Here is a 25,967-nt window from a genome sequence, read left to right on the forward strand (position 1 = left end):
GCCCCTCTGGCCCTGAGAGTCCAGAACTCAGAGCTCTGTCATAGACCCCTAGGCTCTGGGGCCCAGTTGGGTCTCCTCTCTCTGCCAGGTGGACTTAGGTGCTGGTGATGGTCAGAGCAGGAGCAAGGCAAGGGAGCTGCCTTTCATGGGAGGTAAGAGGTTCTCTGAGGCTTTCCGCACACCCAGACCTTACCTGTGAGAGCTGTGACAAAGCTGCCTACCTTTGGGACCTTAGGGTCTGTGTCTGAAATGGGCAGGATAACAACCCACAGTTGAACCCTCAGGCAGTGGTGGCGGTCTGCCCTTCCTGAGAGCTGGGGTCTAGGGGACCCAGGTAGGTGCAGAGGTGCTACTCCTGCAGCCATTACCTTCATTACCCCTGACAAGTCTTCCCTGTCATCAACCAAGACAAAGATTTTTTTTTTTTTTTAATCGAGCCAGCACCAAGGACAGAGCCCTGTGGCTCATTTTTACAGACTAGGCTCACTCCTTCAACATTTCCCAGTGCCACTTGGGAGCTGGAGCCTGTACTGGTCTTTGGGACCCCAAAGGCAAAGCAGACTTTGTCCCCAATTCCTAACAAAGTTAGAGAAGGGAGGGAGTCTGGCTGACACTGACTCTCAGGCTGGTCTTTTCTGCCCTGACTCTTGGCCCCCAATTCTGTGTCCTATCTCAGGCCACTGTATTGCTGAGTGGCAGGGTGGCATGGTAGGTTTACTGTGCACCTTGGGCAAGTTCCTAATCTCTCTGGCCTCAGTTTTCACACAGAGGAATATTGCCTCTCTTCCTGAGACAGACTTTATCAACATTCAGTTCTGTGTCCTTGTCCCGGCTTGCCATGACTCACTGCGTCACCTTAGGCAAGCCACCAGCTTTCTCTAAGCCTGTTTCTTCATCTGCAAATGGGGATAAGACACTCCACCACGCAGGGCTGTAGTAAAAGCAAATGAGATCTTGCAGCAAAAGCACTTAGCTCGGTGGCCAAGAAACTACACAGCTACGGTGAAATAGCTCAGGAAATTGAGGCTTGGGGAGGTGCAGTGAACTTCTCAGGGTCCCACAGCAGGTGCGTGATAAATCCAGGACTGGAAGCTGGATTTCCAGCTTTCCAGGCTCCTGCCCAGCAGCTACTGAGATGACACAGTGGTTACTCTGGTTGCTGCAGGAAGAGGGGCTCCCCTCAGGGGAAATGAATTGGGGGGCCTCCCTGGCAGCCCCATGGGGATCAGGCCTGACCTGAGAGTCCCTCAGTCCCCATCAGCCCCTCTGCTGGTGGCCTCCAGGTACGTGGCTAGTTCCAGCCTCCCCTGAAGGGATGGTAGGGTTCCAGGGATGACCCTGTGGACATGTGATGTGGAAGAGGAGAGGAGACACCTGGAGGGAGCAGGTGCAGGTCTATAGGCAGGACTCCCGATTTTAAGTTACAGAATCCTAGGTCAAATGGACTGCAGCAACAAGGGAATTTATCAGCTCATGCCATCAGAAAGTCCAGTGGAAGATAAAGCTTTAGGCGTAAGTGGAACCAGGCACTCAGTGGTATTCTTGCAAACCTGTATATTCTCATTTCCCATCCCTTGGCTTTATTTTGCACAGTTTCCTTCCTGGTGGTAGTATCAACCATGCATAGGACAAAGATAGCAGGAAGGGAAGATTGAAGGGGGGGAAATCGGAGGGGGAGACGAACCATGGGAGACGATGGACTCTGAAAAACAAACTGAGGGTTCTAGAGGGGAAGGGGGTGGGGGGATGGGTTAGCCTGGTGAGGGGTATTAAAGAGGGCACGTTCTGCGTGGAGCACTGGGGGTTATGCACAAACAATGAATCATGGAACACTACATCCAAAACGAATGATGTAATGTATGGTGATTAACATAACAATAAAAATTTAAAAAAAACCAATGCATAGGACAGTAGCTGGTATATAGTTCACTTGGCTCTAGAAGCTCCAGGCTCACTTCCTACCAGCTTTGCAAACCCCGTGGAAAACCGGCCTCCTCCCCAGTGTTCCAGCAAAATCTCCAAAATGTACTCTGAGGCACCCCGCGAAGGTCACCCATCCACCCCTGAGCCAGTTACAGGGCCTGAGGAGCCCACTGTTCTCTCATGGGCAGGCCGAGGTCACAGATTGTCAAGACTTGAGGAGGGGAAGGGGGGACCCCCCCAGGGAAAAACAGGAGGCAGGCCAGCATCGTGAGAGGTAGTCTGGGAATTGGGTGGAAGGAACCGCGGAGAACAGTGACTGCCTGCAGGACAGGCCAGATAGCTGGACCTGGGCCCTCTCTTCCCCAGGGGACTGGAGCCTGGTTATCTGGGAGGATGGGTGGGTCCTGAAGTCACCAATAGAGGCTGTCAGCCAGCTAGACTCCTTACAGGTAAACAGCAGGTTCTTGCATGAAGGGGAATCCAAGCAGCATACCTCTTCAGCAGGGGGGGGGGGGGAACGGGGGGGGTAAAAAATTTCAAAAACGGGGTCCAGGCAAGAAACAGAGACCCTCTCATGAGGGACCCCTGCTCCAGCGAAGAGGAAGGTGCTGGGATCTTGCAGAGCCCTGGGCAGGAGGTGCGGCAGCCCATGGGCATGGACTTGGAAAGCCGACACCATGGACTCTCCTTCTGTCAGGGCCTGCCCCATCCCTGGGACACTCCGGGCCCCTGTTCTCTCTCCAACAATCCCCCAGCCCCGAGGCTGCCCTGGGCCTTCTCAGCCCTGTGCCCACCTGGAGCCACCATGGTCACTGACCTCTTCACTAACCTTCCTGAGACAGAACCTTTTGCTAACTTTGCCAAGCCTCAGCTTCCTCATCTGTGAAGCAGAGGTGGAAACTGTGAAGAGTAAACGAAGTGGGGCATTTTGCACAGTGATGGCGTGAGGTCAGCGCCCAATACGAACATCTGCCCAGCCTGCGGTGGGGATTCCATGAGCTCGGCTGACGGGCCTGGTGCACAGCCGGGGTGCAGGAGACACAGGCTCCCTCTGTTCTCAGCCTGTAGGGGCCAGAGAGAAATGGAAGGAAGCAGCCTCAACTCCCAAATTCCCCAAAGCTACAGCTTCTCCTTCCTTACACTCGAAATGGCTGTTTCAGTTCCAGCTTTAATTCCTGTTGAGTAGGAGGTAAGAAAGGGAAGTCCAAAAAGAGAAGAGAAATCAAGTTTTCTGCGCCCCCCTCGCCCCCCGTGCCCATCTCCTACCAGATTTGCCTGCTTTCGCAGCTGGCCTGATACCCCAGGGTAGGGGGGAAACCCCAAAATCTTCCAGGAGTGGTGGGCACGGCCCCCTGCCCACTGTCCTCTTGGCGCCCGGGGGCACTGGCGTCCGGAACCTGGCCTCGGGCTGGCTTGAGGCGGGCTCCAGGGGCACTCCTGCCCCAGGCTGGCTGCTTCTGGGTCGGGACTTGGTTGGTGACTATAGCAGAGGGCATAATAACCCTAGAAGGCAGGGGCCATGACCTGTTTATCATGTGGAGACCCAGGTTCAGAGAGATAGGTGGCCCGCCCCGGGTCACTCAGTAAGTTGGTGATGGATCCCAGTCTGTCTGACTCGCCAGGGGAAGGAAGCTGAGTCTTGACCCCTGTCATCCTGTGCCCTTGCTGCTAAGCTCACAAGCCAGAGGCCAAGCAAGGGGGTTTCCAGGCCGTATTTCCCAGCAGGCAGGCAGGCCAAGGTTAGGAGGCGTCTTCCCACATCCAGCCTGGTCTGGGCTGGTTCCTGGCTGGCTGGCAGACAGTGACTCAGGCTTCCAGCTCCTGCCTCTGGCCTCCTCGTCCCTTCCAGATAGGAGGGCCTGGGAGCAGGGATGGGGCGGGAGTTCCGGAGTCATCTAAAGGGGATCCTGAGACCATAGGATCCAAGCAGCCCAAGGAGGCTCAACCCTTGCCAGTTTTTCCTTACGTCTATCCTGAATTGCATCTGCTGTGGGCACAAACCAATCCCACATGTTGCCTGAATTGTGAAAAGGAAACTGGCAGAGGTTGTCCCTTCTAGGAGTGAGGGACTTCCGTGTTTCTGCCAAGGGTGTACCCGGAATGGAGATGGGTGGTGGATGCCTGGTGTTGGGGCAACACTCCCGGGGCCTCTACCTCAGATGGACAGGGCTTACCACTGGCCCTGTCCCCCTGCCAGTGTCCCCAGTGGCTCTTGTGAGCCACATGGACCAGGTGAGGCTCTAAGAACAGGGCTTGAGCTGATATGGGAATAATGAATAGCAGAAAGGCTGGGGAGTGGGTCAGGAGGAACTGAGGCTGGGAGCCCAGGGCTGAGGTTGCTCAGTGCCAGCCCCAGAGGGGAGGCCTTGGCGATATGCAGACCTGCCGCACAGCCCCCACCCCAGGGCAGCCAGTAAAAGGCTTGAGACCGGCCATCCCAGGCAGTGTGCTGGCACCATCTCATGGCCAGAGGCCCTCAGTGCAGGAAAGACAATCCTCTGGGAATTTCCCACCTCGAACTTCTAAGCATGGATTTCAGGGAAACCATGGATAAGGGATTTGTATTGAAATGTGCCCTGGCTGGGACACCTTGGGAAACTCACTGACCTTTCCTGAGTCTTAACTTTCTTCATCTGTAGAATGGAGAGAACACTCTCGCCCACCACCCGCCTGGAACCGCAGAGAAAACACCCGGCAGAGGAGAGGCTGTTAAGAAATGACACTGGGTGCAGAGGACCCAGAAATTAGCGTGGACTGCCATGGGCGGAAGGAGTCCAAAGTGCGGGCATTTAGGCTGGGCCTGGAATGGATTCATTCAGTTAACAAGAGTGTATTGCGTCTGTACCATGTGCCAGGACGCCTCCCCTACACAGTCTCATTTATGTCCTACAACCTCCTAGATGGCAGGTACCACTAGTCATTCTCATTTGAGAATGAGACGTGAGAACTACAGGAAGGATAAGCAGGGATTATTCGGAGAAAGTGGGGGGAAAGCATCCCAGGCAGAGGAAACAGCACACACAGTGGCCTGGGGGCCGGAAAGGCTGGTGGGGAAGGGCTGAAGTTGGACTCTGGAGCCCTGGCAGGCCTGGGAGCAGGGCCAGCCCCCTCAAGCCATGTTCTGAAGGTTTTCAAGGGGCCAACCCCCTCGGGCCTCCCACCAGGCCCCTCTTCACACGACACATCCCATGCTACGCTGTTTTTCATTTCTCACACAGGGGTCAGCTCTTTCCCCACCCGTGTGCTTCTTGCCTAAGATGCCCTCTTCTCTCTTCATTCACCCAAGCCCCCCTGGTCCTTTAAGGCCCAGCAACAGACATGTCTTCTCCAGGAGCCATTCCGGGTCACTTGTCCTAGGTGTACCCATAACCCCCAAGATCTGAGCTCTCTCATCTGGGCCCCACCCAGATAGCAAGAACTCAGACTCAAGCCCTGCCCTGAGGCTGACACCTCCAGGAAGCCCTCAGAGCTGCTACCATACTTGGGACAGACACTGTGATAGGGTTGACCACTGGAGGTTGTCCTGGGAACCCAGCAAAGGACTGGTTGCTGGGCCGACAGCCAGGTCTCCTTGCCCTCCGGGGCTCCAGCACCACTAAAATCAGAACAGGAGGCCACACTTGCAACTGGCACAAGCAACCCCTTAGGACAGACCTGAATAAACGGTAGGTACTCAATCCTTGCACAACTGACCAAGTGTTTACCAGCAGTTCAAACCTGAATTTTCTGTTGGACCCAAAGTTTTGGCCCCAACTCAGTTCCCCAATCTCCTTGCCTGTGAAATGGGTTTGGGTGGGAGGTCAGTGCTTACACCCTCCAGGGTAAAAAGGGTCCTCCCTCACTCTGGCAGCTCATGCTCACAACATGCTGGTGGCCAGTATGACCACGTTCTACTAAGGAGGCTCAGAGAGGGGAAGGGGCCTGTGAGTAGGGGCCACACCGTGAGTAGGGGACAAAGTAGAACAAGAACCTGGACTTCAAATGCCCAGGGCAGTGTTCTTTCCCTGTGCGACCCTGTCCCCCCTCCCCTAGTTACCTTAGCTGCTCCCAAACAAAGCCTACCTCTTCCAGGTCACCCCCCTCAAATGCCTGCCTCTACTACTGGAGCTGGCCTCCTCGGGAAAATGAGAAGCCACCTCACTTCCTCTGGCCATCCTAACAGCTGTGAGTCTTGATTTGGGAGTTGGAAAAGGGCTTGGCACCGGCAGGGAGACTCTCACTCAGGTGAGTTGTCAGGGGCATCACCTCTGTCCCCACAACCCATACCCATCACTCCTGGTAGCTCCAGATCTGCCGTGTGGAAGGAGAGAGTGAGTGCTAAATGGAGGTATGTGGGAGGGTCTGAGGGCATAGAGTAGGTGTTCAATAAATGGTTTTGGAGAAAAGGAAGAGAGGGAAGGTGGGAGGGAGAAGGTGACCAAGTAACCGAGTGCTTAAGTGGATTGCCAGATGGAGGGATGGACATGTCAGTGAATGAGCTATTGAACAAATGGAGAAAGGGATGGTTGGGGGAGTGAGTGACTGGAAGGTCGCTCTGGGTGTTACAGCTAAAGGGGGAGCCGAAAGCTCTTTAATCACCAACGTGCCCATTTGACAGATGAGAAGACTGGGAGAGGCCTCAGGAGAAAAGAAGCTGCTGGGTCTGTGGGAGTGGCCTTTGACCAGCAGCCTCTGGTTCTCCCCCCACCTCTCTACCACCTCATCACCCTCTTTCCTCTGCTCCTCTGCTGGGGTGGGGAGGGTTCCAGGAAGGAGACATTTTCTCCGCCTCTTTGCTCCTCTAGGCCCCGGTTTCCGCCAGGCCTTGGTGTTGGGGATGGTAGGGAGGGGGTGGCCCCCGCAGGGGCTATTTCAGTCAGAGACAGCCCTGCCAGGAAACAGAGGAAGCCACCCGCCCCATCGGAGGTGTTGCAGCCTGGGCTGAGGGCAGGAGAGTGGAGAGCCTCACGTCTGGCCTTCCCTTGCGCTAACGCATTTGAGGCCACCAAGGTGCTTCAGGGACAGGAGGCTGCCTGTGAGTGTTGGTACGTCTTGGCACCGTGGGCCAGTATGAGGTGGGCATGGGTGCTGGACACAAAGAACTGTGACTTTGGGCAGGACCTAAAGGAGGTCCGCGGTGTTGGGGCGTGGGGGCAGATAAAGGGACTCCACCCAGCTGGAGGACCAGAAAGGAAGAAGCAAGATTGGATCTGGAGCTGGATGGACATTTACTGTTTTGACAGACAGACGGGGGATGAATGGCACTTCGTGTGGAGGGACCTGCAAAGATGGGGAGGCCGGAGAGGAAGTCTAGATCTCTGGCTTTGAATGGTCGTGTGGCAGTGTCGGTGTCTCGGGAACAGTGTGGCAGGACAGGAGGGGGTGGAGGGGTGCAACCAGGGGTGCCTTGGATGAGGCTGGAGGGCTTGGCAGGGGGCTTGACGTCAGGAGCTGGAGCTTCTCCTCAAAGGGCAGAAGGATGCAGGGAAGGATGTCGTCAGAGCCACTTGCTAGAAAGCCCCCCACCATAGTCAGAGTGGCCGGAGCTCAGGAAGACATCGGGGCCTGAGCTGGCCCAGGGCTCAGGGCCCAAGAAAGAGTGATGGCTGTGAGAGCTCGAGGAGCCAGTGCCAGCCACGGAGGCAGGGACCAAGGGAGTCCTCCCTCAGGACCAGTCCGTGCCCTGCCTCGGGCCTCAGAAGGCAGAGTGTATGAGGGAGCCAGGGGGACAGCCAGGCCTTCCTTTCTCCTCGAGTAGCCTCTGCCTCCTTCCAAGAGGACTAGTCTTCCCAGGGAGTGGAGAGCAGAAAATATCTGGAGCCTCCAATCACCTGAGGCAGACAGCTCTCTCTTGGGGTGGTATCTGAGGACAGGAGGCCTCCCAAAAGAGTTCAGAGGCACAGCACTGTTCCTTCTACCCACTTCTTCCTCCTCGCCATGACCACCTGGCTTTGCAGGCTGCTCTCCTCTCAAGCCCTGCCTGTTCTACCTTCCTCCCCACCTGAGGACACCCCTCTCCACCCAGGGATTTCCTTCTCAACCCCCACTGCCCCCTCTGGGTCATGCTCCGTCCTTCATCCTCCTCTGAAAAGTCTCTTCTATCCTGTGGCTCACACTGGTCTCCCCCTTCAGACTAGCATATGTATATGTATAATTTTTATCTATCTATCTGCGCCTGCACGCATCCAGCAGGCAGTAAGTATGCATTTAAATGCCTGGCAGGTGAAAACAGTAGAATGGGGGCGCCTGGGTGGCTCAGTCGTTAAGCGTCTGCTTTGGCTCAGGTCATGATCCCAGGGTCCTGGGATCAAGCCCCGCATCAGGCTCCCTGTGGGGTGGGAAGCCTGCTTCTCCCTCTCCCGCTCCCCCTGCTTGTGTTCCCTCTCTCCCTGTGTCTCTCTCTGTCAAATAAATAAGTAAAATCTTAAAAAAAAATCAAGAAAATGAATGCATACATAAAAGAAAGGTCCAGACAAATAAATGAAGAGATGAGTAAATGAACTTTCTCTGCCTGTACTCATCTTGGCTTCCTGGCTACAATGAGGGGCCTGCCCAAAGCTTCTGCCTCTGACTTCCCTCCATGCCCAACTGACTAGCTGAGCACCCAGCAGTTCTAGCACATGGGCTGAAGCCCCACAAAGGGTTTTTCATAATTAAAGGTAACATGGCACGTGGGATACAGACTAGAGATCCAAACCTCATTTTGCAGGTGCCCAGAATCTGGGAAAAATATTTTCACCAGAATCAAATTTAAAGTTGGAAGAAATTAATCTGGGTAGTTATGTTTTGCTCTAACATAACTTTGAAAAACCTCATAACTTGACTTAGCAGGGTATATTCACATTAAGAACAGCTAACATTTGCCCTGTGCCAGGCACTGATCTTCCTAACAACCCTCTAAAGCAGGTACTATGTGATCCCATTTTATAAATGGGGAAACCAAGGCGTGGAAGTCTAATAATGAGCCTAAGGCCCCACAGTTCACATGTAGCAGAGCTGGGATTTGAACCTGGGCATCTGGACCAGAGCCCATATACTTGGCCTCAACCCTCTATCCTGTTCTGTGTGTATTTGAAGGACTTCATATTTTTTTCTTCGCTTCAGTTTTTCCCATCTATTAATAGGGAGGGGGGTGATCTGACTCACTATCTCAAGGGCTTGGTCTTACAGGTCCATTGGATTTAAGTTGTGAATTCTCTCTGGACACCAGTAAATGTGGACATGCCGGTTGAGAAGTAGGTATCAAGAAGTCAGACTTACTTCACCAGGGAACCCCCAAAGACACTTGTACAGCTGACTGCCCCAAAACCTAAGGGAAGAGTGCAGGGATGAGATGTAGGATACAACAGCATAGCATTGCATTTATTAAGCACTTACTGTATATCAGGTCTATGACACGTTTTACCGATAAGAACACAGACCCAGAAAAGGCAAGTGACATGCCTTGGGTTGAACAACACAGAAGCAGGGGTGCCATGATTTGAAAGAGGTTTGCCTCGCTCTGAAGTTGGGCTTATAACCTCTACATTCCATGTCCGTGGACTATACACTAAGTTGCATCCTCTCAATCAGGTGGTTGGGTTCTGGTTCTGGCTCTGTTGTTTTTTTTTTTTTAAGATTTTATTTATTTATTTTACAAGGAGAGACACAGCGAGAGAGGGAACACAAGCAGGGGGAGTGGGAGAGGGAGAAGCAGACTCCCTGCCGAGCAGGGAGCCCGATGTGGGGCTCGATCCCAGGACCCTGGGATCATGACCTGAGCCGAAGGCAGACGCTTAACGACTGAGCCACCCAGGCGCCCTCTGGCTCTGTTTCTAACTCACTCAGTAAGATTGAGCCACCACAGACTCTTGCTGTGCTGTATTTTCCTCTCTATAAAAAAGCAAGCAGTATGGTGCCTAGGTGGCTCAGTTGGTTAAGCGACTGCCTTCGGCTCAGGTCATGATCCTGGAGTCCCGGGATCGAGTCCCACATCAGGCTCCCTGCTCGGCAGGGAGTCTGCTTCTCCCTCTGACCCTCCCCCTCTCATGCTCTCTCTCTGTCTCATTCTTTCTCTCTCAAATAAATAAAATCTTAAAAAAAAAAAAAAAAGCAAGCAAGCAGTAGGGGCGCCTGGCTACTTCAGTCGGTGGAGTGTGCGACTCTTGGTCTCCGGGGGGGGGGGGGGCGGGGGCTGGGAGGCAGCGCCCCCCCCCGGGTGTAGAGATTACCTAAAAATAAAATCTTAAAAAAAAAAAGCAAGCCATAGATTTGGCTGGTGCTCAGCCATTGGCCTTCAGGAACGCTGTTCTCACTCTAGCCACCAGGGGGTGCCATGGCCCAGCAGCTAGGCCAGACAGGCATTTGTAGCCTCAAGTCAAGCAGAAGGATGCTTAGGGAACTCCTGAATCACTTTCTCCCCCCATTTTACAGATAAGAAGATTGCAGCCAAAAGAAGGACCATGGTTTTGGAAGGTGGAGTCCAGGCTGAGGAGGTGGGCGCTGTCCTTTGTCAGCTCACGGTGTGTGGACGTTCTGTTCATGTTGATTAATTAAGAATTACCAGGGCCTTCTCTGCCCTGGACCCCAGATCGGGCTCTCAGACACAGAGGGGCATCAGACCTGGCACTTCTCATCAGGAGGTTCCGGTCAGTGTAGGAAAGAAAGACAGGCAGGCTCACCATGACCATAACCTCCAAATTCCAAAAAGCCCAGGGGAAGCCCTGCATAGCTTGATTTAGTACCTCTAATCTCATGTCATCCTAAGAGATGGGTGTATCATCCCCCCATTTTTCAGATAGGAAAATTGAGACTCGGATAAAGTATATCACTGGCCCAAGGTCACATAGCTAGTAGGTAGCACAGGTAGGATTCAAACTAAAGTCTGTCTGGGGCACCTGGCTAGCTTAGAAGGGTGTGTGACTCTTGATCTTGCAGTCATGAGTTCGAGCTCCATGTTGGGTGTAGAGATTACTTAAATAAATAAAACTTTTAAAAAAGTTTTAAAACAAACAAAAAAAAAAACCCTGAAGTCTGTCAATCTCTATTTCCAGAGGAGACATTTGACTAGGGTTTTGAAGGAGGAGTAGAAGTTCACCAGGAAGGTTGGTAGGAAATGAATATTATAAAGTGAACTGGATTTTTCCCAAGCTTGAGCTTTATTGTATTCCAGGTTTCCTTAAAGTGAGGGCTGTGTGGGGTGGTGAGTATCAGAGATGGTTCAGGTGGAGATCAGGGCCCAGAGAGGGACAGGGGCCTACTGGATGGTCAGTGAGTGTGATTACTGACAGGTTGTGTGTTGCTTCCCCAGCCTCTCTGGATGTAGGAAGCATAATCGGGCAGCCATGGAGTGGGACAATGGTACAGGCCAGGCCCTGGGCTCCCCACCCACTACCTGCGTCTACCGAGAGAACTTCAAGAGACTGCTCCTGCCACCTGTGTACTCAGTGGTGCTGGCAGCTGGCCTGCCACTGAATGTCTGCGTCATTGCCCACATTTGCACGTCCCGCCGGGCCCTGACCCGCACAGCCGTGTACACCCTGAACCTGGCGCTGGCTGACCTGCTCTATGCCTGCTCCCTGCCCCTGCTCATCTACAACTATGCCCAAGGCGACCACTGGCCCTTTGGTGACCTTGCCTGCCGCCTGGTCCGCTTCCTCTTTTACGCCAACCTACACGGCAGCATCCTCTTCCTCACCTGCATCAGTTTCCAGCGCTACCTGGGCATCTGCTACCCACTGGCCCCCTGGCACAAGCGTGGGGGCCGCCGCGCTGCCTGGCTGGTGTGCGGGGCCGTGTGGCTGGCCGTGATGACCCAGTGCCTGCCCACAGCCGTCTTTGCTGCCACAGGCATCCAGCGTAACCGCACCGTCTGCTACGACCTGAGCCCACCTGCCCTGGCCACCCGCTATCTGCCCTATGGCATGGCCCTCACCGTCATCGGCTTTCTGCTGCCCTTTATCGCCCTGCTGGCCTGCTACTGCCGCCTGGCCCGTCGTCTCTGTCGCCAGGATGGCCCCGTAGGGCCGGTGGCCCGGGAACGCCGTGGCAAGGCAGCCCGCATGGCTCTGGTGGTGGCAGCTGCCTTTGCCATCAGCTTCCTGCCCTTCCATGTCACCAAGACAGCCTACCTGGCAGTGCGCTCCACAGCCGGTGTCCCCTGCCCTGTGCTAGAGGCCTTTGCGGCTGCCTACAAGGGCACGCGGCCCTTTGCCAGTGCCAACAGCGTGCTGGATCCCATTCTCTTCTACTTCACTCAGAAGAAGTTCCGCCGGCGGCCCCAGGAGCTGCTACAGAAGCTCACGGCCAAGTGGCAGCGACAGGGTCACTGAGTCCACTGGGGCAGGACACCTGGGGCCAGGTCACGGGAAACCCCTCCAACCCCAAACCATGCAGAGGATTAGAGCTTAGCTCAGCTGGGCATGGAATGAGGTCCCCCACAGACTCCAGAATCTCACCAATGACTATTTATTGAGCCCTTGCTCTGGACCCAGCCCTGTGGGCACAGAGAGACAGGCTCGGACTTGGCCCTCCAGAAGGCTCCAGTCAGCCCTGGAGAGTCAGGGAAGCCATGTGAAGCTGCTCACAAAAATATAGTATGGCGTGTACTGTAATTGAGGAGTATGATGTATGCTTTGGAGTCACCAATCCAGGGACTGGGAGATGATGGGAAGAGGAAGCGAGAGCTTCTGGAAAGGAGCATTTGAGCTGGATTTTGAGGGGATGAATATGAACTCTCTGGAGGTGTGTGATGTTCCATTCATTCAGCAAACCTTTACCTACACCTTATCCTTGGACCTGGGTTGATTCTGGGGCCCTGGAAGAACTGGTCCTAGCCCTGCCCCGTATAGGCTCCTAACTACTGGACATATAGATGCTTGACACAGTTCTTCCCGTATCAAGGCTGTGACAGAGAGAAGCATGGCTCGGTGGCGGGGGGGGGGGGGGGGGGGAAAAAAGAGGAGGCCCGTGATCCAGTGTAAGGGATCAGGAAAGATCTCCTGGGATGGAGATGGGCGGCATCTGAACCAGATGTTGAAGGGGGAAGTCGGCCAATAGAAGTGGGAGCATGTTCCTACAGCCTGGGCCAGCCCTATGCTAGGCTCTGCCCTGGGGCAGATGGGTAGAGAGAGCTGGGGTGGGGAGCAGGCCTATGGCCTCCTGTGTGTGAAAGTTGAGAAAATAAGAGCTGTCCCATGGCCACCCTCCAGACAATGGCAAGAGTGGCACAGATGTTCCAGGCTGTGGGGGCTCAGCAGAGGGAGGAATCAAGGAGCACTTCTTTGAAGAGGTGGAGCTTGAGCTGGGGAGGAATCCAAAAGGCAGAGAGAAGAAGGCTGCTCCTGATGGAAAGCACTGTGTGTGTATAAAACCCAAAGGTAGAGATGTGCTGAATCTGGCGGTAAATCAACAGTGAGTTTCAGTTAAGCCCAGGAGGGGGCGGTGTGGGTGGGACCAGAGCACTGGACTCCAGGAAGAGACCCAGATCCTACCCCTTCTCCACCTACCTCTTCAAATGTGCCTCTTTCAGCCTCAGGGTCTCCTGGGAGTCTGAGGACCCATCTACCAGGCCCCCCAAGTGAGGGGAAATAGCCCTTCAACCCTGCTTCATTCTAGAAGAAGTCAACAGCTGGAAGAGATGCAGGGCCACCAGGAGGCTGCAACATGGAGGTGCAGAGGTCCTGTGGCCAGGAGCCTGCCAATCAGTCTCAAGACAGACTGTTCCATGGGTTCTGCTTCCGCCCTCCCAGCTCCATCATTCTGACCTGTGGGTGCCTGGAAGCTGCTGGAGGCCATCTCATGGAGGCATCTCGAACACAGACTTGAGCCTTCAAAAGCTTTGGAAAGGCACCTTCACTGAAGATCTCTGAGGAGGCAGTGAAGGGGATTCCACCACGTACGGCCTCTGTACCTGGTCTTCCCACCCACCCCTTTTCAGCCCCGCCTGTACAGCTCCGCATCCTCTCTGCAACTTTTCCTCGTATGTCCACCACCCCGCCCACCCCACCCCCCTCACTTCTCCTCCAGTCCTTGTTCCCTCCGCTCAGATCTCAGCTTTCCTCCTGTAGAACAATCTAGCCTGCCCTTGGCTGCTGGTGTACCACTCAGACCCTGCACACAAACCAGCCATGACAAAAAAATTGACCTTCTCAGAAGGTAGAGGGGCGAGAGAGCAGGGAAAGGACTGTATAACTTAGTATTTTTCTTTTAGCCTTGTCTCATCTGCAAGGCTGTTGGGCCATGGGGCCCTTCAGAGAAGGACTCCGCCGGAGTTAAAACTCCACAGTCATGTCGGAGAAGTGCTTGCAGCTGGCTGAGGAAGGGGGAACACCAGGCCCAACCCATCTTGGGAATCCATCAAAATGCCCTTCTGAAGAGGCTGCTAATTTGGACAGAAGGAACTTTGATTCTTTGGGTCACAGTGAAAAGATGTGAGGAAATGTCAGAAGAGGTCTAGTCCCTATACAATGCGATGTCATGCCAAGTAGTACAGATATTAGCCACCCTGTGTCTTGTTCCAAGTCTGAGATCAGACCCGTCGGCTGCCAGTCACGGGGGAGTAGGGGAATGGGCGAGCAGAAGGCAGAGGGCCTCTGCCCACAGTGCTGGCTGAGCCCTGTGGAGAGTCCCAGATGACCATCCTAGCAGACTGCCAAGAACTGTGACCCTTTGGTCACTTTTCCAAGACTGGAAATTGTGGGACACAGGTAAATTGCATTCCCAGCTTCCCTTTGTGAGGCAGACTAGCATAAAGGGTAAAGACTCCAGAGCCAGATCACCTTGGTGTTAATCTTGGCTCTACCACTTAGTAGCTGCCTTACTCTGGGCAAGTTATTTAGCCCCTTTGTACCTTAACTTCCCTAGCTGTAAAATGGGAGTAGTAAATCTTGTAGAGTAGCTGTGAGGATTAATATGTACAAAGAACTTAGAATAATGCCTGGAACATAGTAAGCATGCAATGCATGGTATATTATAATGATCTTGCCTTTTGTGCACACAAGTTCCTCCAGAGTCTCTCTCTAGGAATTGGCCTAGGAGGTTTCTGAACAAGGGGCTTTGAGCAGAGGATTTCTCCTTTCCCTTCACCTGGGAGGCAGCTGGTCTTTTAAGAAAAAACAAAAACAAAAAAAACTCAGCACACTTTTTTCAGAACAAGGGCCATAATCCATGAGCCCCAGCTGTTCCTGTAAGAAGGAAAAGTCATTTATTACATGCCAGTACGAGGGACTTCAGGTGCCATTTGGGAAGCTTGAATTGCCCCTTCCTTTCCCCTCCTTTTGCACCCCCCCCTCACTTTAACCCAGAGCACACGCCGTGATGGGGGATCACACTGGGGGTGCCTGCTTGCTGGGGTGGAGACAGAGGGGATATAGACCAAGGTGTGGAGGTAGAGCGTGGTGAGGGGTCGGGGGAGCACATGGGTTCGCAGGGGTCCAAGGTAATTCTCATGGCTTGGGGAAGACTTCCTGGAGGGTACAGCGATCCTTCAGCTGGGGCTTGAAGGATGGATGTAATCAGACTGAAGACGCGAGGGCCATGTTGTTCCTGGTGTGGGGAACAGCACAGCCCAAGGCATGGAGGCTGTTGGAGGATGGATAGGAGGGTTGTGGCCTAAGACCAGGCTGGAGAGTTGGCAGGGCTAGAGAGGCAAAGGCTTGGTGCCAGCCCAGGAAAGCACCAGGGAGCCACGACAATGACAGCGGTGGCCATTCACTGGGCTCTGCAGGGTCTAGGCGTCATACAGGGTGCTGTATACACATTTTCTCATTTAATCCTCACAATACCTCCAAATACAGATGGAGAAACTGAGGCCCAGATGTGGGAATTGGTGTGTCAAGGTCACACAGCCTTTCTCTAACCCAGATGGTAGATGCCCCCCTCCACCTCTCCCATCCTCCCTCCCTTCGCTTCCCTTTCTTCACTTGCCTTCCAAGTGCCCACCTGCCTCAGCCAGTCCCAGTAACTGGGGACCCCCTAGGAAGTTGTGACAGAGACAGCTAAGTGCCAACCACAATATCAACTCTCTTTTAATTGGGCACATGGTCTCCTAGGATGAAAACTTCATTTCCCAGCCTTACTCACAGCTCCGTGTGACCAGGTAACTTAATCTTGGGTAATGGGAGATAAGCAAAGTACCCTAAGGCAATTTAATATGGGGAGGGGGTGAATGTCTGTAAAAGAGAGGTAGTGTCTGTCCTTTGCCTCCCCTCCTTTCTTTTTTCTTACAATGGGGACATCACAGCTGGAGCACCATCTTGGACCGTGAGAAACAGCTTGGGTTTCTGACAATTCCGGTTTGGGACCACCTAAATCTGGACTTTTGCACGAGAGAGAAATAAATGTCTATCTTTTCTTTTTTTTTTTAAGATTTTATTTATTTATTTGAGAAAGAGAATGAGATAGAGAGCATGAGATAGGGAGCATGAGAGTGGGGAAGGTCAGAGGGAGAAGCAGACTCCCTGCTGAGCAGGGAGCCCGATGTGGGACTCAGTCCTGGGACTCCAGGATCATGACCTGAGCTGAAGGCAGTCGCCCAACCAACCGAGCCACCCAGGTGCCCCAAATGTCTATCTTTTCTAAGCCACAAGTTTTTTGGGCTGTTGTTAGCCACAGCCGAATGAATCCCTTTACTCGGGTTCTATCCTAAGGTGGTAGACCTAGGGGGAGGCCAGGCAGTGTCCTGGACTGGGGTGGGGGCCAGGGTCTAGCCTGGTGACAAGCTAGGAGTCAACAGGGTCTGGAGATACCCAGAAAGGCTTAGAAAAGTTGCAGAGCTTCGGGAGTGGTCATGCTGCTTTTGGCTGGAGGCTGAAGGGGTGGATGGGTTTCCTGAGGGAGAGAGTAAGAAGGAAGGGCCTGGAGAGAACCCTGGGAACTCCATTAAGGGGTTGGGCAGGAAGGGGAGCCAGAGATGTGGCAGGTCAAAGCCTGGGGGTTTCTGAATGATGGTGGCAGGGGAGGTGGGTGAGTGGGGGAGGAAGTGGAGGTGATGGGTGGAGAAGGAAAGAGAGAAGGTTCCCAGGGAGGCCGGGTCCAGGGAAGACACTTCTATGACAGGAGACCTGTGAGTGTTGGCTATTGTAGGTTGAGGACAGGGGAAGGGCCAAACGTGGAGGAGCCAGAGAGTCAGGGACCAGGGTTTGTCCTTTTGGAAAAGCCCAGGGGCACTGGATCCGTCCTAGGAATAGATGCAGCTTTCTCCTCCCTCCCTTATTCATTCGTTTGACACAGATTCTCTCTGCTCCTCCAAGATGGCAATGGGAATCTGGACCCAGACCCTACCCCTCAGAGAGAATCTTGGGGAGGGGTGAGGGTAGAGACAAGGAAAGAGTTCAACCACTAAACAACATTTATTGAGCACCTACTATGTGCCAGGCATCATGCTGAGCAGTGGGTCCCTGCCCTCAGGGAGTTCCTAGTCTGATGGAGGAGAACAGCAATAATGAAATAAACATAACCCTGGATCATTACAGCAGGGGAGGAGAGCTTAGAAGAACATAAAGAAGGGTAGGGGGCAGGGCACTTGGGTGGCTCAGTCAGTTGAGCTTCTGACTCTTGGGGCTGAGCATCTGACTCTTGGTTTTGGCTAAAGTCGTGATCTCGGGGTCATGGGATTGAGCCCTGCTTCGGGGTCCACGCTCAGTTCGGAGTCTGCTGGAGATTCTCTCCCGTTCTCCCTCTGCCCCTTCCCCTTCTCTAAAATAAATAAATAAATATTTAAAGGGGGGGGGCTGGGGGCAAGGAATCCCTCACTAGGGAGACTATAAGCTCATGTCATGGTCAGGGGCTGAGAGATGCTGAGGATCAGGGGGGCTGTGACTCAGCTTGAGGGGCAGAGAAGGCTTCTTAGCAGAGGCCCGGTGGTTTCAGAAGGTATTACTAGCTCAGTGCAGAAGGGCTGTTACTGACTTCGTGACTTTGAATAAGCCAGTTTACTTCTCTAAGCCTCTGTTTCCTTACCTGTAAAACAGTGATAATACTATCAGCCCTCTCTAAGCCACCAGGGGTACTGCACAGGGGTAGGGCCGAATTATCATCAAGTACAAAAAAGTATGATAACCCAATAGAAGAGGCAAAAACAGGCATTTCACCTAAAAGGAAACACAGATAATTAAAACAAACAAACAAACAAAAAACAGAGAGAGATTATTTGATCCTAGCTTGACAATGCCTCTTGAATGCTGAGTAGTCACAAGGCCCGTTACCCTGAGCACTCCTGTGCATGTGCACATGGTGTCCTGCACAGTCCTCCGAGCAGCACCATTCACGAGAGCAAACACCTGGAAACACTCCATTGCCCGTCCACGAGAGAGTGGATGAATACACTGTGCTATATTCACACACTGGAATATTACCTGCAGCCAGGATGCACTTTACTCATGTGTAACAATATGGATAATCCAAGCATATAATATTAAGTACAAAGATATCTCAAAAGACTTATACACAGCAAGATGCCCTTTTGATAAAGTTAAAGACAACTAAAATGAAACTATATACTTTGAAGGAATACACAGATGCAACAAAACTATACAAAAAGGAAAGCAAGGGCATGCTGAACACAGGAGGTAATGGCTATGCTGGGTGGTACAGCAGCAGGAGAATGGGTTAGGGAAACTATGTAATGAGATGTAGGACACTGTCAAAGTTCTAGTTGTTTTATTTTGTGGTGGGAGCCAATTAAATAAGTGGTGAGAATGTGTCATGAACAAAAGTTTATAAATAATCCAATTCTATGCATTTGAGTTCTAATCATACAGGAAAGGCGACAATCTCAGGTCATTTCTAATTGACTTGCGAATGGAGTCAGGAGCCCGATTCCCCCTAAGACAGTTCCTTCCTGGAGCTCATTACTTCTTGGGGTCCTCTCACTCCTCATTTTTTTTTTCCCTCTTAAGTACTCAAGGCCCATCACTGGACATGACTAGGACCATCACAACTTTACTATCTTGATTTCTCCAAGGGATTTACAGCCCTGATCTTGCTGGGTCACCATGACTCACTGGGTAGATGGGTTAATGTTTTCATTCCCCTTTCATAGGTGAGGAATCTGAGAGTGACCTACTGAGGGTCATCTGGCATGTCTGTGAGGGTGCCTACATTGGGCCTAGCTCTAGACTCCCAGCACAGTGTTCCTCTCTCCACCTTGGTGCCCAATGTTTCCAGCCACTTCCTAGATGAGTCTTTGAAGAGCTAAACACAATCAGGGTCCCTCTGTACCTGGAAGATGATTTGTTTCATCATGAATCAGAAGGAGCTGAGGCTGGGAGGACTCATGGGGTGCTGGAAGCAGCCACGCCACTCTCTGACTGGGTAAGTGTCCCATTGGGTGGAGGCCCAGCCCAGATCCTTGAACACCCTCCTTCCCCACCAAGGGGAATTCCTGATCCAGAGGCCCCAGTCAGCCCACCTCCAGGCCAAGCTGCAGGATGCTGAGGTGACCTGAGTCTCTGCTCCTGTCCATCAGTTTGCCCACCTGTGATATGGGAATAAAAACCTCTATTCCAGAACTGATATGAAGACAAAATATGACAGGATGTGAAAGAGTTTGGAAAAGTACAAATTTCAGATGGCAGGGACCATTGTTATTGGAGGAAAGCAGTGACTCCCAGGATGAGGGTCCCCCCACCGTACCAAAATTTTCCCAAAAGAGTAGAAAAACACTCCAGAACAAACAAGAGTCTGACTTCAATAGAGGTAGAGAGATACCTTTGGGGAAATATAGACCCACTCCTCACTTTTCAGATGAGGCAGCTGAGGCCCAGGGAACTGTAAGGATATACCCAAGGTCACACAGCAAGGCAAAGGTAGAGAGGCACTAGGCCAGGCAGAGCTCTCTTCCTTGCCATCAATTCCCCAGTGAAGGAGAGATGGCCTTCTGAGGCAGAGGTGAGGGACTTACAGGAGGCTGGTCTCCACTCAAGGAGGAAGTTTTCTCCCTACAGGGATTTGCCACAACCCAAGGGAAGCAGTAGAGAGGGTACCAGGTCCTGGCTGAGTCCTCCCTTTCTCATGCAGTAGTCAATCAGTCCCTCAGTGTCTTACCATCCTGCCCTATGCCCATCCCTGCCCCTCTCATCTGGACCACGGCCTCCTGCTCCCAGGGCCTGCCAGCCTAGTAAGGCCCAGCCACAGTCCTCTTGGGCCAAGGGGAGTGTGAGTCAGACCAGGTTATCCTCTGTCCCTGGGGAAGGTGAGCCCAGGCCCATGAAGGAAGAAGAGGCTGCTGGGGGCTCAAGGAGAGAGAAGACCCTTCTTCATCAGGGATCTGGGACCAGTGAAGACTAGAGGAGCACGGTGTTTGAAGCTCCTCAAATCTGAATTTGAGTCATTGAAGGCACTGCCATTTTCTGACTTGGACAGTGGTCAAAGTTAAATCTTCATGACCCATAGAAAAGAGGCAATATTATCTACCTACAGGGTGGTTCTAGGATTAAATAAAATGAATGAAATAATATTACCCAGGGCGCCTGGGTGGCTCAGTTGGTTAAGCGACTGCCTTCGGCTCAGGTCATGATCCTGGAGTCCCGGGATCGAGTCCCGCGTCGGGCTCCCTGCTCAGCAGGGAGTCTGCTTCTCCCTCTGGCCCTCTGACCCTCTTCCCTCTCGTGCTCTCTATCTCTCATTCTCTCTCAAATAAATAAATAAAATCTTAAAAAAAAAAAAAGAAATAATATTACCCATACATCCAAGGCACTCCAATAAATCCCCACTGGTTCATTCAGATGGCAAGGAGCTGCGTTGCATTTAAGTTGGGACCCTGAGGATGAATGGGACCTCACAGAAGCAGGTGGGGGGTGGAGAAGGCCCCAGTACCCGGGACAATGGGAGACTTGCCAGACAGGGGCAGAGGTGCAACGCGAGCCGGAGGTTGGATCAGCTTGAAGCCGGAGAGGCGACCCACTCGCTCTGTTAGGAGGGTGGAAGGCCGCAGGTAGGCGTGTGGGTTTGGCAGTGGCAAATCAAGGGCGTTTCCGTTGAAGCTTTTGTTGTGTGTGAGGCCAAAGGGACTTTGCGAAGGGACTAGGTTTGAAATGGCTCTTGAAGGGATTAGGAAAGCACTGAAAGGAAGTAAAAGTCTTCCCAACACTCCCATTTTTTGGTGATGGGAACTGCTTTACCTGTCCGGGACTCCACCGGGTGGGCGAATCTGGCCGGTAGAGGGCGCAAGAGCCGCGTATCACGGAGCTCAGGAGGAGGGGCGGGGGGGACGCAGGGCGGAGCATCGAGGAGAGGGGCCTCCGAGATGGCGGGGGCAGGTGGGAGGGGCGTGACTAGGGTGGGCAGCGGGAAACGTGAGGGCGGGTGAGGGCGTGGCCACAAAGGGTGGAGCACCTGGAGCGATGTGGGAGGGTCAGAGCTGGACAGGCCGCAGAGGTACGAGGGGCGGGGCCTTTGGGGGCGCGGGAGGTTGACCGGGTCTCCGTGACAGTAGGATTCACGGCGGAGGGCCGGGTGGGGGGCGTGGCCTGGGCGGGGCGGAGGGGTGGGGCAGGGAGCCGCAAGCGCCCAGGTCGGCCCGTGGCGCTCACTACTCCCCCTGGCGGCGAGTCCCGCCCCCTTCCTGCTGGAGGAGTGTTTCTGGGTGTACCTGAATGTTGGTGTGTACCAGTTTATGGGTCGAAGGTTGCCATGTTGGGGTTCCTTGGGCAGAAGGTGTTACCGTGCAGAAGCGCCTGAACCGCAGTCGGTGCGCAGCGCCGGCTGTGTGTCGGCGGAGTTGACCACACTCAGAGGTTTCGTGCGTCGGAGCGAGTCCTTGGGGGGGCAGCTTGGCGAATGGGTTCCAGAAGGGGTCCTCTGGAGGGTCGCTTCGGTCTGCATGTGCTCAAGCAGTCTTGTTTCTCCCTCGACTCCTCCCCGATTCCCTCCGCCCGAAATCCCGATTCCCAGCCTTGCGCGCGCCCGGAGCCCACCCCCTCTTTTGGGCGCGAGGCCCCGCCTCCCGCCCCCTTTCCTCAGCCACAAAGTTTATTTGCAACAAAAGGGAGCGCGGAGCGAGCAGCCAAGAGGGAGGGAGCGGGTGCCGGAGCGGGAGCGCGAGGGAAGGCAGGCAGGCCGGCTGGCGGGCACGGAGCCGAGGAACAGAGCCCTGGGATCCTGCCCGGACCGGGCCAGGCCGCGATGCTCCGAATCGCCCCGGCCGAAGAGGGGGCCAGCCCCGGGGGTCGGCGCTGAGGCGGGAGGGACCGCGCTGGATGGAGCCGATGCCGCCCGCGGCCTCAGAAACTTGAGCCGCGGCAGATAAAACCTCTGCTTGAGTCTCTGCGCCCTCTCCCCGCAAACCCCCTCACACTGCTGCTGCAGAACCCAGGCCTTCGGACCCCGGCTGCTGCGCTCCGTCGGGGCGAGGGCGCAAGGGGGGGGTTGGCCGCGGCTCCCCGAGGCCAGCCCCCCCAGAGTGAGTGTTGCCACCATGGCGGACGGGGCGCCCCGGTCCCCGCTCTATCGCAGCGTCTCGTTCAAGCTGCTGGAACGCTGGAGCGGCGGGCCGGGGCCGAAGGAGGAGGCCACGGACACCCCTGGGTTGCGGCGCCGCGCCTCGTGCCGGCCCGCCGCGTCGGTCCCGGGCCAGCCCTCCCGGCGCGTGTCCAAACTGGCGTCGGGGCCCCCGGCCGCCCCCGCGCAGCCGCGCCCGCTCCGCAGCCTCTCGCCGTCGGTGCGCCAGCTCTCCCGGCGCTTCGACGCGCCGCGCCTGGACGACGACCACGCAGGGGCCCGAGACGGGGACGTCTCCCCCGGGGCCGCGGAAGAAGCGGCGGAGGGCGCGGCGCGCGGGGCCTGGCCCAGCGTCACCGAGATGCGCAAGCTCTTCGGTGGCCCTGGCTCCAGGCGGCCCAGCGCCGACTCTGAGGCCTCGGGGACGCCCAGCCCCGACGGTGCCGTGTGGGAGCCCCCGGCCCGCGAGCCCCGGCAACCGCCGACGCCACCTCCGCGGACTTGCTTCCCCCTGGCGGGCCTGCGTTCCGCGCGGCCGCTGCCCGGCGCAGGGACCGAGGGGAGGAGGCGGCGGCAGCAGCAGCAGCAGCAACAGGAGCGGACGCAGCGTCCGGCGGATGGTTTACATTCTTGGCATAGCTTCTCCCAACCGCAGGCCGGGGCCCGGGCCTCCTGCTCCTGCTCCTCCTCCATCGCCTCCTCCTATCCTGTCAGCCGCGGCCCGGCTGCCAGCTCCAGCGAGGAGGAAGAGGAGGTCCCGCCGCCGCCGCCGCCCGGGGCGCAGAGTCCGGCCTACCACGGAGGCCACTCCTCGGGCAGTGACGAGGACCAGGACGGTGAGGGCGGCCACCGCTGGGGAGGGAGGCCGGGACCCAGGCCTGGAAGCTCCCTCTTGGATAAGGACTGTAGGTCAGATAGTTATGGGTTAAATCTGGGCAGCATGGATTCAGCTGAGGGAGCCAGGAGTCCTGAGCCCCCCAAATCTCCAAGAGCCTCTAGTGAGGAAGGACCCCGGGAGTGGGGTACTGGCTCGCCTCCCCGTGGACCAGGTCCTCAGGAGGGACTCCGGCCCATGTCTGACACTGTGGGGGGAGCTTTCCGCGTGGCCAAGGTGAGCTTTCCTGCATACCTAGCCAGCCCAGCAGGCTCCCGCAGTAGCAGCCGCTATTCCAGCACGGAGACCCTCAAGGATGAGGACCCATGGACTAGTCGGGGTTCTGGGGGCTGGGGCATATACCGCTCCCCTAGCTTTGGAGCTGGAGAGGGGCTCCTCCTAAGGCCCCAGCCTCGAACCCGCACCAAGGGACCTGTGGGCACCACGAGGGCATTGAGAGACGGAGGACTGGAGTTGGACAAGAACCGGCAGCGGAAGTCCCTGTCGAATCCAGATATTGCCTCAGAGACCCTGACGCTGCTCAGTTTCCTTCGCTCAGACCTTTCAGAGCTCAGGGTCCGAAAGCCCGGTGGGCGCCCCAGTGACCTCGGGAGCAGCCCCTTAGATGGCCGAGACTCACCGGCAGCAGGTGGCCCCAGGGCACAACTTGGACCCACGCCTGCCCCAGCCCCAGCGTCACCTGGCACCCGCCCCACACTCAAAGACTTGACGGCCACCCTTCGGAGGGCAAAGTCTTTTACCTGCTCTGAGAAGCCCGTGGCCCGCCGCCTATCCCGCACCAGCGCCCTGAAGCCCAGCTCCTCTGAGCTCCTGCTGGCGGGCCCAAGTGCCGAGGAGGACCCACTGCCCCTGGTTGTCCAGGATCAGTATGTGCAAGAGGCCCGTCAGGTTTTTGAGAAGATCCAGCGAATGGGTGCCCAGCAGGATGACGGAAGTGATGTCCCCCCTGGAAGCCCTGTCTGGGCAGGAGACATGACTCAAGGGCAGCGGTCCCAGGAGGAGCTCTCTGGCCCGGAGTCTAGCCTGACAGATGAGGGCATTGGGGCAGACCCTGAGCCTCTTGCTTCAGCCTTTTGCAGCCTGGGTACCACGGGGGTGTGGCGACCCCTTTCTTCGTCCTCAGCCCAGACCAACCACCATGGCCCTGGGGCTGAAGATAGTCTGGGAGGGTGGGCCCTGGTGTCCCCTGATACCCCTCCCACACCAGGTGCCCTCCGACGGAGACGCAAAGTCCCTCCTTCAGGCCCTGGTGGGACTGAACTGAGCAATGGGGAGGCAGGTGAGGCCTACCGGTCTCTGAGTGACCCAATTCCACAGCGCCACCGGGCTGCCACCTCCGAGGAGCCCTCGGGGTTCTCTGTGGATAGCAACCTTTTGGGTTCGCTGAGCCCCAAGACAGGGCTTCCAGCGGCCCCAGCTGTGGACGAGGGCTTGACCAGTGGCCACAGTGACTGGTCTGTGGGCAGTGAAGAGAGCAAGGGTTACCAGGAGGTTATTCAGAGTATTGTTCAGGGGCCTGGTGCTTCAGGGTGTGTGGTGGACGACAGGGTTGCTGGCAAAGCCCCCAAGAAGAAATCTCTGAGTGACCCCAGCCGCCGTGGGGAGCCGGCTGGGCCTGGATTTGAGGGCCTGGGAGGGGAGCCCATCCGAGAAGTCGAGCCCATGCTGCCTCCATCTAGCAGTGAGCCCGTTCTTGCAGAGCGGCGGGCCGAACCAGAAGAACCCAGTCCTGCCAGGGGCCGGGCACAGTCTGAGAGGGCCCTACCCAAGACCCCACCTGCCTCCTCCACTGGCTGCCGCGACTTCCACCTTGACCCTAAACTGGCTGATGTTCTGTCCCCACGGCTCATCCGACGGGGTTCCAAGAAGCGCCCAGCCCGGAGCAGTCATCAGGAACTACAGAGAGAGGAAGGCAGTGAGGACCAGGCCAGCAACCTGTCGCGGGCCCGACCATCCTCCAAACACGTTCGCCATGCGAGTGTGCCCGCCACCTTCACACCTATCATGGTGCCTGAGCCACCGACTTCCATTGGCCCCCCTGTGGCTGTGCCGGAGCCCATGGGCTTCCCGGCCAGGCCCCACTCCACGCTGCAGGCACCATCACTCGAGGATGTCACCAAGCAGTATATGCTGACCCTCCACGCTGGCGAGGTTCCTGCCCCAGCACCAGTGGATATGCCCTGCTTGACTCCCGTTGCACCGCCTTCAGCTGAGGCCAAGCCCCCTGAGGCAGCCCGGGCTCCAGATGAGCCTGCCCCAGCCGGCAAGTGCTGCAGCAAGCCACAGGTGGTGAGTCCTTGGTGGGGGGCTTTGGGGGGGGTGCAAAGAAGGGCCATGGGCACTGACTTCCACAGGAGCCTTTTGAGTGTGATCATTGGGGAGGTTCGCAGGTCTGAGGGTGCTTCCCTGGTCCTGGGAGTGCCCAGGTAGTTTTAAGGGTGTTAATGACACAGGGCTCCTGTTTACTCAGGCCCTGAAGGCTTCTGCCGGTGCTGATGTCAAAGGTTCTTGCCTGCTTCGAGGTATTCTAGGTGATAATTACAAAGGGTTCTAATCTAGTCCTGTAGCTGTTTCTCAGGGACTGGTTTTAGAGATTCCTATCTGGTTCTTTTTTATAAACACACAAGGAGGTGGTGAGGGTCTTTCCTGAGTCGCTGCCGTATCAGCCAGACCCCTTGTAGGACGTTAGGGCTTGGGGCCCACAGTTGACATAGGTTTGTTCTTCCTCGTGTGGCTCTCCTGTGGCAGATCA

At 55.4% G+C, this 25,967-nt stretch overlaps 2 protein-coding genes across 11 annotated transcripts in view; both read left to right on the top strand.

Annotated features, from left to right (window-relative positions):
* Positions 1 to 17,899, top strand: part of P2RY6 (pyrimidinergic receptor P2Y6) — a 40,717-nt gene extending 22,818 nt beyond the window's left edge. For 2 of the 9 annotated variants that reach the window (XM_073879666.1, XM_025894331.2), the window contains exons 2-3: positions 10,315 to 10,403; positions 11,192 to 17,899. In XM_073879666.1, coding sequence (XP_073735767.1) covers positions 11,226 to 12,212 — 987 coding nt within the window. In that variant the 5' untranslated portion in view covers positions 10,315 to 10,403; positions 11,192 to 11,225 and the 3' untranslated portion in view covers positions 12,213 to 17,899. Of the gene's footprint in view, positions 1 to 6,052; positions 6,148 to 6,177; positions 6,948 to 10,314; positions 10,404 to 11,191 lie in introns of those variants that run through there. The other 7 variants (XM_073879667.1, XM_025894333.2, XM_025894332.2 and 4 more) reach the window with 6 other exon arrangements.
* Positions 17,900 to 20,570: 2,671 nt separating this feature from the next.
* The window catches only part of ARHGEF17 (Rho guanine nucleotide exchange factor 17), a 57,477-nt gene continuing 52,080 nt past the window's right edge, over positions 20,571 to 25,967 (top strand). For both annotated transcript variants that reach the window (XM_073879659.1, XM_025848515.2), the window contains exon 1: positions 20,571 to 25,504. In XM_073879659.1, the coding sequence (XP_073735760.1) occupies positions 22,298 to 25,504 (3,207 nt within the window). In that variant the 5' untranslated portion in view covers positions 20,571 to 22,297. The remainder of the gene's footprint in view (positions 25,505 to 25,967) is intronic.

This window comes from Callorhinus ursinus, unplaced genomic scaffold (genome assembly GCF_003265705.2).
Source record: "Callorhinus ursinus isolate GAN/ISIS: 27379988/994484 unplaced genomic scaffold, GSC_fseal_2.0 scaffold35, whole genome shotgun sequence".
Classification (NCBI taxonomy): domain Eukaryota; kingdom Metazoa; phylum Chordata; class Mammalia; order Carnivora; family Otariidae; genus Callorhinus; species Callorhinus ursinus.